The sequence below is a fragment of the Chamaea fasciata genome, unplaced genomic scaffold, assembly GCF_029207755.1.
Source record: "Chamaea fasciata isolate MVZ Bird 193981 ecotype frontalis unplaced genomic scaffold, bChaFas1.0.hap1 SCAF_3, whole genome shotgun sequence".
Lineage (NCBI taxonomy): Eukaryota > Metazoa > Chordata > Aves > Passeriformes > Sylviidae > Chamaea > Chamaea fasciata.
This window is the reverse complement of record NW_027094088.1, coordinates 68,791,573-68,810,426: the sequence shown is the minus strand read 5'-3', so window position 1 is coordinate 68,810,426 and position 18,854 is coordinate 68,791,573. Positions and strand designations below refer to the sequence as shown.

General features: G+C 35.4%; 1 protein-coding gene across 4 annotated transcripts in view; it reads left to right on the top strand.

Moving 5' to 3' along the window:
• The window catches only part of FIG4 (FIG4 phosphoinositide 5-phosphatase), a 51,157-nt gene that overhangs the window by 16,550 nt on the left and 15,753 nt on the right, over window positions 1-18,854 (top strand). For all 4 annotated transcript variants that reach the window (XM_066179428.1, XM_066179429.1, XM_066179426.1 and 1 more), the window contains exons 6-18: window positions 1,193-1,341; window positions 3,261-3,389; window positions 4,873-4,973; window positions 5,426-5,588; window positions 6,142-6,239; window positions 7,164-7,297; window positions 7,762-7,878; window positions 8,269-8,314; window positions 9,492-9,640; window positions 12,165-12,331; window positions 15,140-15,278; window positions 17,993-18,051; window positions 18,674-18,821. In XM_066179428.1, coding sequence (XP_066035525.1) covers window positions 1,193-1,341; window positions 3,261-3,389; window positions 4,873-4,973; window positions 5,426-5,588; window positions 6,142-6,239; window positions 7,164-7,297; window positions 7,762-7,878; window positions 8,269-8,314; window positions 9,492-9,640; window positions 12,165-12,331; window positions 15,140-15,278; window positions 17,993-18,051; window positions 18,674-18,821 — 1,599 coding nt within the window. The remainder of the gene's footprint in view (window positions 1-1,192; window positions 1,342-3,260; window positions 3,390-4,872; window positions 4,974-5,425; window positions 5,589-6,141; window positions 6,240-7,163; window positions 7,298-7,761; window positions 7,879-8,268; window positions 8,315-9,491; window positions 9,641-12,164; window positions 12,332-15,139; window positions 15,279-17,992; window positions 18,052-18,673; window positions 18,822-18,854) is intronic.

Below are 18,854 nucleotides of genomic sequence, written 5' to 3'. Positions count from 1 at the left end.
TTCATTTAAAGAATGGTTTTCACAAAACATTTTTGTGCTCTGTGTTTTAACTGCATATTTAGCCTGATTTTCAGAAAGAAAAACATAGGAGGAGAGTAATATTCTTTCTTATAGTTTAGAATCTTGTTTATTTATCAGCTTCATTTTAACTGTTCTTGGCTGAAAGTATAGCACATTTTTCTGCATGATTTTTATATAAAACTTGAAGAAAATTAGAAACCAGTTATAAGAAAACATTTGGTCTAAGGGGAGAGTGGGGAAACAGCCTGAACATGTCCCTTATTGAGATACTCTTTAAAGGTACTGTTATATGCAAATGTTACAGACTTCTTTTTCCCCTAACAGATGGGTCAGGACGTTATTATGGAAATATGTGTGTGCATGGGTTACACTTTGTTATCATTAGTGATAAATCTAAATGTCTAATGTTTAAATAATTTTTTTTAGATCATTAATGAATATCTAGAACTTACATGAAGACCAATAATCACTGATGCTGTCCTAGACTAAAATGGAAATATATGAGTATTTGTGATTTAAGTGTAGTGTACATTTGGTTTCTCCTTTGGAAGAGGCCTAGTAGATTAAAAAATTTAGCAATTAGTATAGAATGTTAGTAAAAGAGACATGAGGTGGAAAATTTGTAACTATTATGGAACTAATTAAAAACCCCCTATTCTTTATTCAGCAGCCATTGCCTTAATATGCATCTGTGCTGCAGTCATAAATTTGGGGACAGATACAATTTTTGTGGACCAGTTTTTTGGCTATTTTGAGGTCAGGTAGCAGTTAGAAAGTAGCAGCACTTAAATCTCAGAACAATGATGTTGTCAATGTATACAGATATTTCTGATGGAATAGCTTTTTTAAAACTTCTGGAATGCTTCTTGGGACATGGTGAATTATGTTTCTTGATGTGCTTTATTCAAAAGATACGTTTTGTTTTCAGTTAAAAGAAGCGTATAAACACATTTTCAGTGTTTGTAAGCTGTAAACAGTTTCTGTGTTTGTAAAGTCTCTCTTGGAAATCATTTGTATCATTTGCCATTATAGAATCAGAATCTGTGTGTCTTGTTCAGAAGTCTTTTCTATAAAATAGTACTGTGTTAAATATTAGTACAGATGGAAAGTAAGGGCTTTCAGAAAATTCCTCTGCATCTACAACTATTAATAAATGTTGCCTGTCTATCAGTTACAGCTATGATCTGTCTCACTCCCTTCAGTACAATCTTACTGTCCTGAGAATGCCACTTGAGACATTAAAAACTGAAACAAGCCAGACCCGACAAGAGAGTTTTGATATATTTGAAGATGAAGGACTTTCAACGCAGGGAGGAAGTGGTAAGAAAACACATCTAATTAAACTGATGTTATTGGTCATGAGTGCTTTTAAAATATGTTCCACTTAGATTTACTTTTGAGAAACATCCACGTCTTCTGTTGTTGGTCAGTAGTGTCCTAACAATTGTGAGTTAATAAAAGATTTTGTAAAGTGCCAAGTACATTTCAATTTGAACAATGCCATTTCTCAAGGTGTGTAGTCATTGTTTTAAGTTGCATTGTAACTGGGGAAGATGACTGAGCATGCTGACATTTTTCAGCAATCAATTACTCAATTGACTTCTGAGTCTCTCAACAGGAATGAGTTACAAGGAGAGTGGGAAGTAATAACTAATTAAGTACCAATACATTTTTTTGTTTGTTTTATATTGGAGAATACTAACAGAGGAGCTGTATGAAGTTAGCATCATCTTACTGTAATAACCCCTGTCAAGAAATGTAAGAAAATTACTCATTTCGGTGGGAAACTTCAGCCTTCAGTTTGGATTAACATTTTCATAAGAATATAAAGATGAGCAGTCAGAGAGAAAAACTATTTTCTCTTTCTTTTTCTTCATGCACACACACACACACAGAGTTTCTCCTGAAATTCTTAATACTGGATTTTATTCTGTTGAATGAAACTCCCATGCCCCTAAGAAAAACATACGAGTAACATGGTCATATAAATCAAGATACCAGCAACTGGCTATCAAATACTACCATATCAGAAAGGACCATAAGGAAGGAAGAGTGCAATAATTCCTCTTCTGCAAAGACTGTAATCTGGAGGATTCCTCAGGAACCCTTACAAGGGCACCATCTCTTCTATGTCTTTGTAAAAACAGTAGGAAATGAAGATGCCCTAACCTTGACCCCATCAGCACTGTGTGCTAGTCACCTGTCTATTCATAGAGCATGTGTAACAAATAGCCACCTGTCATTTAAGAATTAATTCTCACCAAAGTAAAGCTGCTAGTAGTAAGAAATAGGAAAGATTGCTGGCAAAGTGCTTGTGACCAGCTTCTGCTGACTGTCTAAACTGCTTCATGAAAATATTTTGGTTACGTCAGTTTTCCTTGGGCTCACAGTAAGTTGGGTCTATGTAGCAATAGTTTGTTCAACAGCTGCTTTTTCACCTGCAGTCTGTAAGAACTCCTTTTTTCCTCCAGCAGAACGTTTGACTGCTGTAGTTGTCTGCTATTATTGGCATTCATACTGCTACAATGTAATTCGTCCTGTCAGAAACTTCATGCAAAAAAAGTGTGAAAAAATATAGGTAATAGGATTCTTGTCCTCCTTATTCTCTTTTAAGTTTCAGATTCATTCAATTCCATCTGTCACCTTTCAGTGGCACTTGTCATCTTGGTCCTTATATTTGAAACAGAAAAAGACTCTGATTCTAGATATATCAGAAGATATATTTTAATTTGCAGGTCTACAATAGCTGCGTTTCTTGGTGTTAGTGCAAATAGGAAAACCATGTTGAATTGTGTGAAAAAGGATTGATGTGCATGATCTTCCAGAACCTAGTAGGTAATTAGAGGTGACCCGGAACTGAGAAGCTTATAAAGTCCTCCTGTAAGAGCATTTTGCCTTAACTGGAATTCACAACTTTATTTCCCTTGGTATTGCATCCCTTGATGCTACTATGTAGAGATTCCTTTTCATTACTGAAGAATATCAGTAACTTCTGCATGAAGACACTCAAGTCACAACAGTGACTGACAGCTATAGAAAAACTGCAAATCCTCACAAACACTGGACTTCAGCATGTGCCTGAAATTATCTGCGTTCAGCAAACCTCAAGGATGCGAGTATTTGGTAACACTGAGTTGCAGTCAAGGGAAAATCAAAACAAAGATCCAATGTCCTGGATTTTAGAGCAGGTGAGCTTGTTTCTTAATTGCTAATGCATTTTCACTGTAACAACTTCCTAGGTGTATTTGGGATTTGCAGTAAGCCTTATGAAAAGTACGTATGGAATGCCAAGCTTCTGGAAGCAATAAGAAGTGCTGTTCATCGTGACTGGCTGCTGTATATTATTCATGGATTCTGTGGGCAATCAAGTATCCTTCTACTGTTATAATGAATTTTGATTTATCAATTTTGAGAAAAAAAACAGTTTGAACATTAAATTATTTCTTTGTCATATAAATACCATTCAATTTTATACTTATTGTTTGTCTTTTATTTTCATTACTTTCTAAGTAAGAAATATAGTTACTGTAAGAAGGCCCTAACACAGGTAGACTAGATTTTCAGTGAGGCTCTGTTTATAAGCATGGGGTTTAGTAGTAAAGAACTTGAGAGGATTTTTAGGCTCAGCTGTATTTTTTCACAGATGTTTGAGGAAAGGGGGAAAAGCTAAGCAGAGCTGAATTGCTGACTGATCTGGTTTCAGTTGTGTTTAAACCATGACATTGCCGTAGAAATGCTGTCCTACTAATCTTCTCTAAAACATTTTTTAGTAACTGAGATTTGCAGAAATTCTTGTATTTACTCTCTTTCTGTTGAAGACGATGATACAACTTCAGCCCTGCTGTGTGCAGAGCACTAGGACACGTGAAAGTCTCTTTTCTTGACTATATACTATTTTAAATGGTAAAATGGGTCTATGTACATTGTAACTGGAGGAGCAAAAGACCAAATGCATACCGCAGTCCAAAGAAATGTCATGTTATGCATTAAGAAGTTAGTGTATTACAAAGACACTCTGTTTTATTCACCAACGCTATCATGTTAGCTTAAAATTCCTGGGGAAGCAAATGCAATTATAAAGTTAACATTAGCGGTGTCTGCAAAATTTAATTTTACTTTTTTATGATTGTAAGACTGTTGGTCATTGGCTTAGTCCCCAGACAAAAAGCTAGATCTGGTTTTACATACCATTATATCATTTGTGGTATTACCAAACCAAAACTGGATCTGACCACCAGTGTTGTGCCAGCAGCTGCTTAGTGTGTGAGCAAATGTCTTCTTAACTCTTTCTTGTGCCTCCCTTACACTGAGGAGTGTGCCTCCCACTAGGCTCCGATTCTGTCTGGTGTTAGTAAAATGAAAAAAGGTTATAAAAAAGCCACCACTGCATCTGTAGCCTGTTTGCCTCTGGCTTTCAATTGTTGTTACTTAAGAGGTTGCAAATTTATCTGTTTTTCCAAATGAATAATTAGAGGGCGACGAATATGCTTCATCTGAAAATGAAGCCCCCAAGTTTTAATCCCAGGTGCTAGGTGTATCTTGTATCTATTTCACCTCCATTGTCATTTTAAAAAAATAGAAATGCTGCTTCTCTTGTGTAGGTTCTGAAAAGCGGGTGATGTATTACAACGTAGATTCACTTTCCAAAGTTCCTAAACCAATTGTTGGAATGGGCAATGTTCTCTTCCAGCTGCAAAATAAGTTTGGAAGTGATACTCATCACTGTTAAGGTGTTTTTAGTAAATTGGATATATTGGGGTTTTACACCTTTATTAGAGCTTATTTTTGCTAGCATAAAGTAAGTGAACAAAAAATTGCATGCGACATATAAACCTTAACTTGTCCTTCAAGAACTGTTAATATATGGCCGCCCTATATATGTCACTCTGATAGCCAGAAGGTCAAGCAAATTTGCTGGAACACGTTTTCTGAAACGAGGAGCAAACTGTGAGGTAAATCAAATATGATTTTAGAGGTTGTTTCCTCCTGCTCCTCCCCAGTATGAAGGCTTGAGCTTGACTGACTGAAGAGCTGAAATGGTTTAGAGGGTTGTTACAGGTTTGGCTATAAATGATGCTATTAGATGATGTTATCACAGGTATCATTACTTTTTTTTTGGCATAATAAAGTTGTTCCTGAAATAATAAATTTAATAGTTCTAAATTGGCACTTGTTTTGGTTTTTTACACTTAGAGGTAATGTTTTTTCCCAAACTGAGGAAAAAAATAAAAATATTGTAATATACATTAGGGACAAATGGGAGTTTAACCTTCACTGTTGTTCTCCCTACTGTAGTTCTCTGTCTCACAGTTAATTGTGCTCTGTTTGTAATGATCAATTCTCTGTACTGCATGCAGCTTTGAATGTCATGTCTACCTCATATGTGTATTTCTGTTTGGTTTAGGGAGATGTTGCTAATGAAGTGGAAACTGAACAAATACTTTATGATGCTTCAGTTATGTCATTTTCTGCGGGGAGTTATTCTTCCTATGTTCAGGTTCGAGGGTCTGTCCCTCTGTACTGGTCTCAAGATATTTCAACTATGATGCCTAAGCCACCCATAACACGTGTGTACAAATTATTCTTTGTGATAAATTGTGGTTAGTGCTGTGTCCTAAAGGAACATATGAGAGAATAAGTGGAAACTGAATTTGCAAAAATGAAGAGATTGTCTGTTCAATTGTGCTTTGTGAAGCCATAATTTAATGTAAAAAAATTAAGGAAAAAAATCTCCATCTTAGACTTCACATTCAGAACTTTAACAGGAAAAGTTTCTGTTTGAAGATGTGAGCTTTCTTTGTATTACTTTGTGTGTGAAGTTAGCTACATTTATCTTAGTATTGTGGGTAAAATATTAAACCTGTTGAAAATAGTAGAAAATGTCTGGACAGAGATTAATGGGGCCAGAATAATTGTTCTTTATAAGCATTTAATAAAAATTTAAGAAGCTGCCTACAATTCCATGAAGGGAATTTTTTTTAACAGCTTTTGTATGAAAAGAGGGAAAGTTCTTAACTGTGTTATTGCTACCAGAGAACTAATGCATTTTTTGTGAGGAGTACTATTAAGGGAAAATTCTACAGCTCACTTATTGTCATCTTCAATTTATATTTGTTTCAGTGGATCAAGCAGATCCTTATGCACATGTTGCTGCTCTTCACTTTGACCAAATGCTTCAGAGATTTGGCTCCCCCATTATTATATTGAATCTTGTGAAGGTACAATATTTTGAATATGTTCTATATGTTTGATTTTCAATATTATGCTTCTTTCTGTAGAGCTGCTTTGTAATTTTGGTTATGTTCTAAAACTAATATTGGCTTACAAGTGGAATATTTTCTTCATAAATCTCATGATATAGGATATAGTACATAACTCTGCTTCCACAACAGCCCTTCAAAAACAAAATTTCCCATGTTTAGAGATTTCTTACAGTAACCTGTCACTGTTCTTTTCAGGTTTTTGTTATTACCCATTAGATCTAAGTCCAAATAAATTTATCACTAAATTTAATTTAACAGTAAAAACTACTGAAATAGTATGGTTCCATTCAAAGCAAGGTTGGAACTAGGTGACTTTAAGGTCTCTTCTAACCCAAACCATTCTGTGGTTCTATGAAAACATATGCTATATTTAGGCAATGGCAACACAATTCTAATTTTTAAAAATTAATGCATGACTGGGAGATGGGAGCTGTTGTTCCCCATCTCTTGCCAGTAATGGAGAAGAATTTCTCTTTGTCCTCCTATATTCCACAACTGAATGGGATGCTTCCCTTTCTGCCTGTGTTTTTGCTTCTCTTTTGTGGTTCTCCATTTCATCTTGCCACTTTTATTTCTGTGTGTTCTTCTTTACACTTCCAGCATTCCATTTTTCAGCCAATGATTATGCACAGTTAAAACAGGTGGATAAACATCTTACTACTAATACAAATTGATTGTTAAAAACCTAGAATGTTCCGATTTTTCTATCTTTTCTGTTCTTAATTTAATTGTACTATTTATGAAGAACTGCCTGCTTTTGTTACAGCTTCCACTTTTGATTTCCATTATATATGCATGTGTCTATGTGTGCATGTGTATGGGTTATATATGTTTGTTAATGAAAATTGTGATGTTGCATTCCTTGTCTTTTTGCTAAAGGAACGTGAGAAAAGAAAGCACGAAAGGATTCTCAGTGAAGAACTTGTTGCTGCTGTGACGTATCTCAACCAGTTCTTACCCCCAGAGCATGCAATTATATATATACCCTGGGATATGGCCAAATACACTAAAAGGTAGAAAAAGTTTTTTCTATACTAGTGTTTGTAGCTGCAATGCACATATGGAAGCAAATGTTGCTGAACAAAACAGCAACTTGCAAACAAAACAAGGGAATGTGATTCAGCATAATCATACTTCCTTTTCTGCCTCATTCATATTTTTGAATCACAGAAAGTTTGGTAGAGAAAAATCAGTGTGATGTAAAAATCAAGGAGTTTTAGTTTTTTTATGTCTTCTGCTACTAGTTTTTCTAATATTTTTTATCAAAAAGAAGCAAAATTACTCAGATACAGTCAGCCTCTCTCTCCTGTAAAATCCATGAAAATTATAGACATAATTACTGTTGGATGAATAAAGCTGTGATTTGGGGCTGTTTTTAAATAATGTTTGTTATGGAAAAACTTCTCAAAACGTGAAATTTTTTTAGTATTTATGTATCTTGACTGTGTCTTTTTTTTTTTTTTTTCCCTCTCCTCAGCAAACTTTGCAATGTCCTTGACAGACTGAATGTGATTGCAGAAAGTGTAGTAAAGAAGACTGGATTTTTTGTAAATCGACCTGATTCCTACTGCAGTATCTTGCGTCCAGATGAAAAGTACCTATAATTTATTCGATGCATAATGAGTACCACCTACTCCTTAGAAAGCTGTTTGGAATTTCTATGTTTATTAAATTATTTATTATTTTAAGACTAACTAATTTGGAAACTACTAAGCGACTTCTTTTGAGGCATACTAATAAGAAAAATGTCATCAGAGTGTTACTGAGTCTGTTGTTAACCAGTTGATTATATGGTTTTATAAATAGAAAATTTGAAACTTTTTTTGAAGACAGAAACTGTATTTGATTAGACTGCTTCAGATGAAGTCTCTCAAGTAGCTGAAAATCCAGATGTAACTATTTATCACTGAGTAGATCAATACATGATATGATCTGTTATTTTATGAAACAATTTGAAAGTCATTCTGTTTTGTTTCTTTTTCAGGTGGAATGAACTAGGAGGTTGTGTTGTTTCCACTGGTCGCTTGCAGGTACTAAAATATACCTTTTTTAGTTCATAGTTTTAATGATGTAGGTCAGCACTCCCAAAGAACAGTGAATCATTTCACTTAAATAGCTGATTGGTGACTCACAGACTGCTCTTAAATGAATATTTATAGTACAGATTATTATGGCTGTCCTTCCTAGAAATCTAATTGGGAGTTAAGGCCTTAAGTTTTTGCATGGTACCCCAAAACCTTATGGTGTTGGAATTGTATCTTTTCTGGACTAATTTCCATTACTGTTTACTCTGTAATGTTACCAGTGCAGGGAAAGTTGTACCATCAACATTTTAGCAAACGGTGTCATAAAATGTTACACGGAAGTAGTGAGGAATAAGCATGTACTTAACCCTGGTAACACATTCATACACATGAACATGGGTTACTGACATTTACACCAGTTCTGAATATTCTCTACATTGTTACAGTTTCCAGCACTAAAAGAAAATAAAACAAGAAACATGTCTTCCTTTAAGGTCAGAAAAGTACTGACTAAACTGCAAACCATACACTATCAAATTTATACCTGAATGTTGTGGTTATATACTCTGAACACAGGGCATATTCTTAAGAAGTATTAGTTGCTTTGACCTGCCATTCATAATTTTGTATTTCTTGTAAGGTAGAGAGCATGTGACCATTCCCGTAGTAGCCGATCACTGGGATATGTTTGTTGAGGGTGGATAAACAGCAGAGCAGATGGAATTTGATCTCTTAAAAAAAACCAAAAAACAACAACTCTCATTAGATTTTTTATGTTAGTCTTACAGGTTTACCTGTAGTAGGAAAGTGATTTTTTTATATTTAATAATTTGAGAGTCACCAGTGACATACATGTAAGCATTCAGATCACAGTTCATCTCTGACTAGACATCTTGTGAGTCGCATCCAAGTTGTGACTTCTTCAGGGCTGTTTGTGAGTTGAAGGAACATCCAGTTGGTGTGATGATAAACGCAAGAATATTTTGAAATCAGGCATGACAGCAGTCTGATGTAGCTTGCAAGGGATGAATTGCTTTTGAACTTCTATTAGGAGTGTCTTCACATTTTTTGTGAAGACATAATTTGAGATTTTATAAGACTTAGCTAGTAGTAAAAAAGTAATAATCATGAGTGCTGTAATTTGTTGATTAAGGTAAATCTTTTATTTGGATTGCTTTGCCAGACTGGAGTCCTCCGAACCAACTGTGTGGACTGTTTAGATCGCACCAACACAGCCCAGTTTATGGTGGGGAAATGTGCTTTGGCCTACCAGTTGTATTCATTGGGATTGATTGATAAACCAAATTTACAATTTGATACAGATGCTGTAAGGTAAGATAGATTAATAGAGTGTGTCGTGGTTTTAGTTTTTAATTTTGAGTCAAGAGATTATGGAGAATTATGCTTATGTAGAAGAAGCATACAATTATTTCTACTGGTATGATTTAATGTTTATTCATCCAAGTTTAAAACATCTTTCATACTTGAAATCTTGAGAAAATCCCATTATGCTGGAAGTTCCATCTTCTGGAAAAGTATGTTAATCAGTCTTACAATATAACTGCTTTACTTCATTCTATTTATATGCCTAAACTTAAAGAGATGTGTTTTCCTTTGAAATAAGTTCAAGAAAACCTCTGACCCAGTCTTCTACACTTGTTTCAATTGCTTGAGGCAAAATGCTGACTGAGAGTAAAAACTGAAATAAATTCATGCTTTCGTGGAGAATGCCAAACTGGTAATTGTATAGAAGTACATCTTACCTTGCTATTTCCTTCTTTGTCTTTGGAAAGATTTCATCATTTTTGATTTATTGAAGTTTCTCAGCAGAATTGTTCTTTCAGATCAAGTGTCAATACAAGCATCCTCAAATCCCTTATGAAAATCCAGCATTTGTATTGAAATGCTTTGGGAGTCAGGGTGAACTAAGCTGCTTAACTTGTACACATGCTTCAGAAATTAATGTAGGAGTCTTTAAAGTGCTGTGCTTTTATTCCTTTAAGCTATTGTTGTGACTGTGAAACTTATGGCTTCATTGCTGATTTTAGCTAGTGGTTTGATAATTTTAGAGCATGGAGACCTAACTTGTATTCAGAAGCCACAAGTAGTCAGGCTTCAGTCCCCTTCCCTTGAGATATAACTTCAGCTCCTCTTTTTTTCCATTAGCTTCCAGCACCTGCCTGGTTCCTGGAGCTGGTATGTGCTGGTGAAACCACCTCACCTGCATCATCTTGGTTCACTGTGCAAGTGGTGGCTCCTGGCCTCTGGTGGCCAGGGAGAGCACCCACTGGTGGCTTCCTGGGTGTGCCTCTCACCCACCATGTCCCAGCTGCTGGGAGCTGCATGTTTACCTCCGGGAATAAATAATTCCTGCTGCCAATACCAGTTGCTGTGCAGCCTCCTGGGGCTACTGGTCAAACAGAAACAAACCAACCTACCAAACCCAAAGAAACAAATGAGATTCTTATACATGGTGTATGATCTCTGAACAATTTGGGTGGAGGCAAGTGGGTTTGGGGTTATTTCTTTGGGGGTTTTTTTTGTCTGTTTTTTTCTGTTAGGGTTTTCCTTTTGTTTTCTTAAAGTTATTTAGCAGATATTTCCTCCATCATGTTGTACTTGACCTTGAACAAAAGATTTGCTGGACAGCTATTCCGTTTTTACAGAAATTGATTTGCTGCTCAGATAAATGTTCTTCATCCAGATCCTTTCCAGGCGAACTTCAGTCAGATGGTTGCTAGGTTACATATGCAATACTGTCTCTTTTGTTGGAAATTTTATTAGGGGAATGTTTTTGTTGTCTTGTTTTGATGCATTTGTTGTTGTTGTTGTTGTTGTTTGTTTGTTTCTATCTTTCTTTTCACTCCTCAAGGACTTCTTTCCCCTGCAGGTATTACATGTAGATGCCTGAGTTACTTTGTCTTCCTGTACTGATGTGAAATACATTCTCACATCAGTGCTTGGGTTTGCTTTTTAGTTTTGGGGAGAGGTTGGGGCTTGTTTTGTTCTGGTTTGGGGTTTTTAGTCTCTTAACTAAACTTCCAGTCTTTTTTAGCAAAATATCGTCCTTGTCATTGTCTTGCTCAAGCAAGGCCATAGTCTCCATTTCTGAGAAGCGCTTTTCAGTCTCTTATCTTTTAGACTGAGCACCATCTCCTGAAGATAGACTCTTTTTTCTGAGACTGTTGTCTTGTTTTTGTCATTGATAGGAAGCTTGTTTAATTTTTGCTCTACCAGTTTGGATAGTGTCAGCTTCTTGATTCCAGAGGACTTCTTTCTTTTTCAGCCAGCTTTCCTTGTTCAAGTCAATTCTTAGGCAATTCTTTTTGATTTTTGTTTACATCAAGATCTTCCAGCTCCAGCAAACGTTACCTGACTGCCATATGCTTTTCTTACATGTCACGCTTATTCATTTTGTACATTTGAGCCATCATTATTTTAACTGCAGAGATTTTTGGAAGGTTATGCTAACTTCATTCCTAGTGCACTTAACAGGAAATGTAGCCTTGAGATATTGATATGTTCTGTCCCTTTTAGTGTACAAAACATGCCTTGGTTAGTGAAGATACATTGTTTGTTTTCTCCCCATTAAGTAGTAGGACTGTTAATCTTCTTCCTGAATCTGCAGAACTGCATACTCTGTTGGTGTGAACCTCTTCTTTTATATTAAAAAATAATGAAAATCTTATAAGTCTAAACCTTCTTAGTAATTATTATGTCCGAATAAAATTTCCACATATTTATCTGAATAAAGGAGAAGAAATTGTATTGCATTTTCAAAAATACTTTATTATATTTTCTCTTAAAAAATTCTATTCAAAAGTTTGATAGATGACACATTTTGCTTTTCCTTCAGATTATTTGAAGAATTATATGAAGATCATGGGGACACGCTTTCTCTGCAGTACGGAGGCTCTCAGCTTGTCCACAGAGTAAAAACATACAGAAAGATTGCTCCATGGACTCAGCATTCCAAAGATATTATGCAAACGCTCTCTAGATACTATAGTAATGCTTTCTCAGGTAAATTTAAGTGCTTTCTTTCAAGCCATTGTTTACAAAATTCCTTACTCATGATGTTTCAATAATCTATACCATGACCTTATGACAGAGTTCCTCTATACTGTAATTTCAAAGTAATTCAGAAACATCTCAGATAGGTATTCTGGTTTGAGGATATATTTATTTATCCTATGTTGTAACATACAGCCCTCTATTTAGAAAATGCACACATGTAGCACTCCATCTGCAGTGACATTTGTAGATCAGTAGGGAAGCAAGCAGGTTTTACAGAGTTTTGAAATGTTGGACAGAGTGTTTTCAGCAACTATGAGGAAAATGGTAAATCTAAACATGAGTAGAAGGCTTCACATGGAGTATTTCTTGTGATGTTTCTGAGAGTACAAAACAAAGCAAGCTGTAATGCATGTAATTGTATTGTGTAAATAGGAGCTACAAACTGTTAAATCTATGGTAGAAAAGACAAAATTAAATTCAAAAACCAAGTAAATAAGCAAATGTTTTTCAGTTAAATAAACTGTAAAATATTAACTTACTCCTTCACTAGCTCATATCACTTATTAGTTCAACACTGGGTTTCTACTTTCTTCTAGGCAACACTGCTAACAGAAAACTTGTTTGAAAAATGTTGATCCTTTTCTTATGCAAAATAACAAAAAAGTGTGGTGTGTTTAGAAGTCTTGCAAAAGATCTAAAAGAATGATCAAAGGACATGTCAGAAGGGCAAACACTGAGTGCTACTGTGTCATAAATATTGTGTCAGTCCTCTATTACTCTTTTGCCCAAAAGTTGTGGAGCCAGGGGTGGAAGTACCTTTTTTTCCTTTTTTCTAGTAGACTGCAATTAGTTAGAGACTGTGAACTTTAAAACAGTGAGTTGGACAATGGCTAGAAATACTTCAGTAATCTCTGATTTTTTTGGCTGAAATTATTGATTTAGTGCATATAACAGTGTTGAGAGCACACCATTCAGGTTAACTTTTCTGAATGTAAATCATGTAATTTTTGTATCATATTTGTCCAAACTAAATGGGAAATGGAGAATTTGTTTATTTCAGCGATGTGGTCTCTTATTGTTTGCATTGGCAATAAAGTCTAGCTTCATCAATTCTTACGAGCCAAAGGTAGCACACTGGCAGTGTCACCTGTACTGTGACACAGAGGATGGAACAAATCTCTGAGCTGTTCATTTTTATGTCAGCCACTGAAATGGTTAAGTAGAAGCCTGAGCTAAGTTCTATGTCCACATCTGGGGTTGTGGTCTGCTTGCAAGGATAGTCATAATGCGCACACCTTCTAGTAATAAAAGAATTTGTTCTAAAAAAGATGTTACAAAAAGAAGAAAAAATTTAAAAATTAATAAAGTCCATCTTGTCATCTCAATTAACTTGTAGGAAAGTACACAAACAGATGTTAATATTTACTGAAGCCAATACTGTCTTTGACTGAAATTTTCTTAAAGGTGCTGCACACTTCCCCCAATTTACTTACAATTTTGGTATTTGATCCCATTTGAGGCATGCATTTTTGGGGCTGTATGCATTCCTTGTGTTTGAAAATGACATTGTTAAAATGTAGCATTCAGTGTCATATTTACTTTGTTGCACTTTTTGTATTGAGTTTTAAAATATTTGTTTCAATGAAATTTAAAGGTTTGCAGTCCAACACTGCCTGTTCAGATGGCAACAGCTAGCTTGTTAATGTGGCACATTGAGAGAGATCACTTAGTTCTTTAAGTTTCCTAAGAAAGCAGAGAAAAAGAAACAGTTTTAGAACAAGATGCTGATTTACTGTACTGTGTTTATTATTGTTGCTATCCATTATATATCCTTTAAAATGCCAATAAAAATCTGAGGACTAGCTAGTTCATGAATTAGCATTTCCTTGTGTCTCTGATCTGAGAAACTTTTTTTTAATGCTTGTGTATTTTATTAATTAATGAATCTGAATTAAACAGACTCAAAAAATTTTAGTGATTCACTTGGAGTCATACAGTAGATAAGATTCAGAGCAGGGTTAAAGGAGGCCTGCTGTCACTGCCTCTTAAATAAATCTCTTAGCTACACATGTACTGCTTGTCTATCATTCAAAATACATGAATCTAAAAAGAATCTACTCTCATAAGAAAATATTTTCATGTGTTGACCTCAACGCTCTTAGGATAATTACTACTAATTAATTAGTAGTAATTAACTTACTAATTAAGTTGTACGGATGAGAAAAAGTAAGACAGGTATCAAGTAATAATTTGGTGGAGCTTAAAGTGTGACAAGATAAATTGATGATTTAAACCAACAGGAAAAAAGACCAAATTACTAAAAGGTGTTTGTGAAATTTAATCATTTTACTGTGTATTGGCAAGGAAATCCCAAAGAAATCCTCATTTGTATGTTTTATTGGAAACTTGTGTTGCATGGATATTGTTTAATTTCATTAAGTCATTTTTCAGTTATTTAGACTGCAGTGAATCCACTAAGGTATGTCAGTTTTCCTGAAACATGCCTTAATCCATGCATGTGCTTCATCTGCACACGTGGCAAGGAGAGTTGCAGTGTGAGGTCTGACTTCTGCCAGGCCTGGGCTCCTGAGGGAGAAGCCAAGGGAAGAGGCAGTGTTGGTACCAGCTCCACGTGCCCTGCAGCATAGCAGGTCTGCTGTAAATGAAGTTCCATGGTGCTGCTTGAAGCCCAGAGGACCCTGCAGCCGTCACAGGATACACACACACTGTCTCTGAGGAGCAAAGGGAAGCAGTGTCTGAATGGGCTTGAGCTGTGCAGTGCTCCTAGTGTAAAGTGTGCCTCTTGTCTAACAGATGCGGACAGGCAAGATTCTATCAATCTCTTTCTGGGAATGTTCAAGCCTGCAGAAGGAAAGTCACATCTCTGGGAACTTCCCACTGATTTTTATTTGCATCACAAGAACACCCTCAGTCTGTCACAGACTAGGCAAAGGTATTTTGCTGTTCTGTTTTTTTGTTTTCTTTGGTTATTGCTTTAATAAATTCTAAAAACCACACGTTGCTAATCAAATAATTAGGTCAGCCTGTCAAAAACTTGCTTACTGTTTTTTATGTTTATACAAAAGCTTAAAAAAACATCTTCAAGAAATTACCAAAAAATGCTGAACATAGGCGTTTCAAAGGATTTGCTTTAGTATGTTATTTTCCTGTTGTATTTAAAAAGAAAGTTAATTTCATATGAAATTCTATCCTTCAGTGTAAAAGGCTTCACTGTTTTACTGAAATACAGTTACTACTGTTTCATTAAGCAATATATCGGTGCATTCTTCTTTGTCAGATTTATTAATGGTTGAATTTGAGATTATGTGATAAGGAAAATATTTAGTTTTCTATGTACTACACTTAGTCTGCAGCTGTGCATACCAAGAAACCCATGATTTTCTATCTTCCTTTCAGCATGTCTAGCCTGTTTTGAAGACAGTTCTTATTCAATTGCATTCCACTGTAGATGCATGGTAATAAACAGAAGTAATAAAGTATAAAAATCTTAAAGTAATTTGATTGCTTCGCAGAGGGAAATTCTTCTTTTGAAGACTATGAATACTGCACGTTTTTTAAAAATCCATTTCAACAAAAAGGACAGTATTCAACTTGTCAACTAAATAATCTCTTAGGATTTTGGCTGGTTTTATCTTTATTCATTCTGTGAGCCATAAAGCTCTTTAGTACACATGGCAGATCTGAATATCTGCATTTAGATTTTTGTCTGGGCAAAACTGCAAGTGTTTAACCAGTGTGATCAGTCCCTATTGCCTGCTTATTCTGTTAACCTGTCGCAGCAGCTGACACATGATATGGCTCTTTGTGAATATCAGTCCTCTTGTATTGTCTCCTGAGGCTTCTCTTAAAGGTAGATTATATGAGCCATACAACCAAGTGGTATTTCAGGCATACATTAAACACACAATATTAATTGTCTTGACTACTTGTTCTGAACATTGTTGTATGTCTAAAATTAATTCGGCTGATATATTGCAAATATGCAAATGTTCTAGTCTCCCTTTCATCTGTTACTCTGTTAAAACAGCCGTCTCTTATTTGTCACACATACTGTTCTCAAATGAGGTGGAATATTAAAAAGAAATGTTGGTACTCTTCATTTACTTGTTAATTATTTTTACCTTTCATTCTAACCAGAATTTCTTCTGAGCAGTTATAATATACAATCAAGATGTTTCATCATATGAATTAAATGACACCTTCCTGTAATAACTATGTGAAATAAATATGTGAAAAATACTCCTATAGGTAATTTTTTGTTTCTACCAAATATTTGGACACATTCTTTGTGTAACTTTTTCCTGCCTGTCTGTGTAATGCCTCTTTTAGGTTCCTTGGGTACAGCAGCAAAAAAATAACGACACTCATAATGAAATCAAGGATATAGGAGAAGGAAGATGATGTTCCCTGTCATTGAAACTTCCTTTGACTATCTGTGCTTTTCCTATATTGTAATTGCCTCCTCATCAGGAGGAGAATATTTAATATGGTTCATATCTTACTTCCGTATAATTTGTGATTCATGTGAAAGGACAGTGAATATGGAAAAGGAGACTTTGTGCTGCCATGTTACTAATCATTTATGCAGGCAACAAAACTGGGTGTGTCTGCATCATTTCTGAAGGCACTGGAGAAATAGCTTACTAGCATGGGACTTTGAGGAGAGGCAGGACAATCAGGCATAAGTCATTCCTTACTGTCTAGGATATACACAGTTCTTGGAACTGAAGTGTGTTTTCCTGCCTGTGCTGTATCATCTCCTAAATCCCACTAACAAGCCTATTCCTGGCCATGGGGATACAGCCATTGTGTCTGCTGCAGATGGCTACATTGACTGGAGTAGGAGATAACCACATTAATACTCTGATTACAGCCCTCACACAAATTCACACGTATTTGAAATAAAAGTCAATGAAGACAATTGTGTTTTATTCCATATAATGAAATAGAAAAAACTATCTGAATAAATCAGAGAAGAAATTAAAGTATATTTGAGAAGAGACAATAAAAATGTGTAAACGTGAATGAAAGATACAACATGCTTTGTTATATGAATGTTGCTTGCCTTCTTTTGCTGTTTTACAGAAATACTAAATAAGGTTCCAGCCGGGCTTGAATTTTGCTGTTAGATATGCCAATGGCACTCAGACTTACGACAGCTGTTACATCAAAATGTGTTTCTTTGTGTAGAAGTCAGCTGCTTTGACAATCTACCGTTCCTATTATCATTGACCTTCGCTTCTTCATAACTTTATCCTATATTTTGGGATCTGAATAACTTGTGGGAGGGGATGCCTTTCCCCCACTCCTCCCACCCTCCAACAACCAAAACAAAAGAAATACATAAATACTTTTGATATGTACTAATACTTTAATTTTCAGTGCTGTAGCAGTGGGCACCTGAAACATATTTTTAAATGAAACAAAACCACTCTTATGTCCATACCTGTATTGTGTTTCATGTGTTTAAATTTCTTGATTTAATAGCAAAGTAGTTGGACAGGAGCCTGTTGAAATCCTCGTCCAATTCAGCAGTGTTTGCTGAAGTGACATTGTATGGATGGGTGGTTGTTATATTCAAACTGGATAGGCTGGATACAAGATCCAATCTCCTGTATCAATTGTGTTTCTGTTTTTCTTGTACAGCTATACTTACTGGTGGACCACAGGTGTGCTAAAGCATTTACCTCTTCCTTTTGATGAAGGTAGGATCTATATTTGCTCCTTGCCTTGCAGAGTATCTTGAAAAAGAAATTTTAGTCACAAATGCTTTTTAACTGGTTTAGATCCCAAATCTGGGAAAAAATGTGTTTCTGTAATGGTTTCTAAATACTTCTCCGCCCCCTCCCCCCCTCCAAAGAGATATGATGTTTCAATTGCAGGTTGCAAGAGCTACCTAAGTGGCTAAAACTTGACCTTCGTGTGTTTATGAGCCAGGGCATGCTTAATTGTTTTTTTTCTTTTTTTTTCTTGTCTATTAGCATATATTTATAGTCTGTGCTGATGAACCTATTCCTAATTATAGCTAGTGTGTCTCATTTCTCTCTTTCTTATTTTCTGTCAATGTAGCTAGTGTGTCTTATTTCTCTGTGCTGTTGTGGAGCATGTTTTATTAGGAATTGTCATCATGAAGTGAAATCAAATTACAGTGGTTGATAATTCATATTTATTAAAGATGTGCAATGCATCTTCTTCATGTCATATTTCTTTTTCTCAGATGGGATATGACTGTAGGAAAAAAATTGCCTGCTCTCCTAGCCACTGTTTGATTAGATTTTTTGCAAGAGTCAGTAATTGCTAGTAAAAAAGACTTTTTTTCCCCTTCAGTGACATGTGCTGAAAACAGACGCAAGTTGACAGTGAAGAAGTTCCACAAATACGAAGAGGAAATTGATATCCACAATGAGTTTTTTAGGCCGTATGAGTTAAGCAGTTTTGATGAGACCTTCTGCTTGGCAATGACCAATTCTACACGGTACATTGGGATTTTCTGTGGTTCTAAATCCTT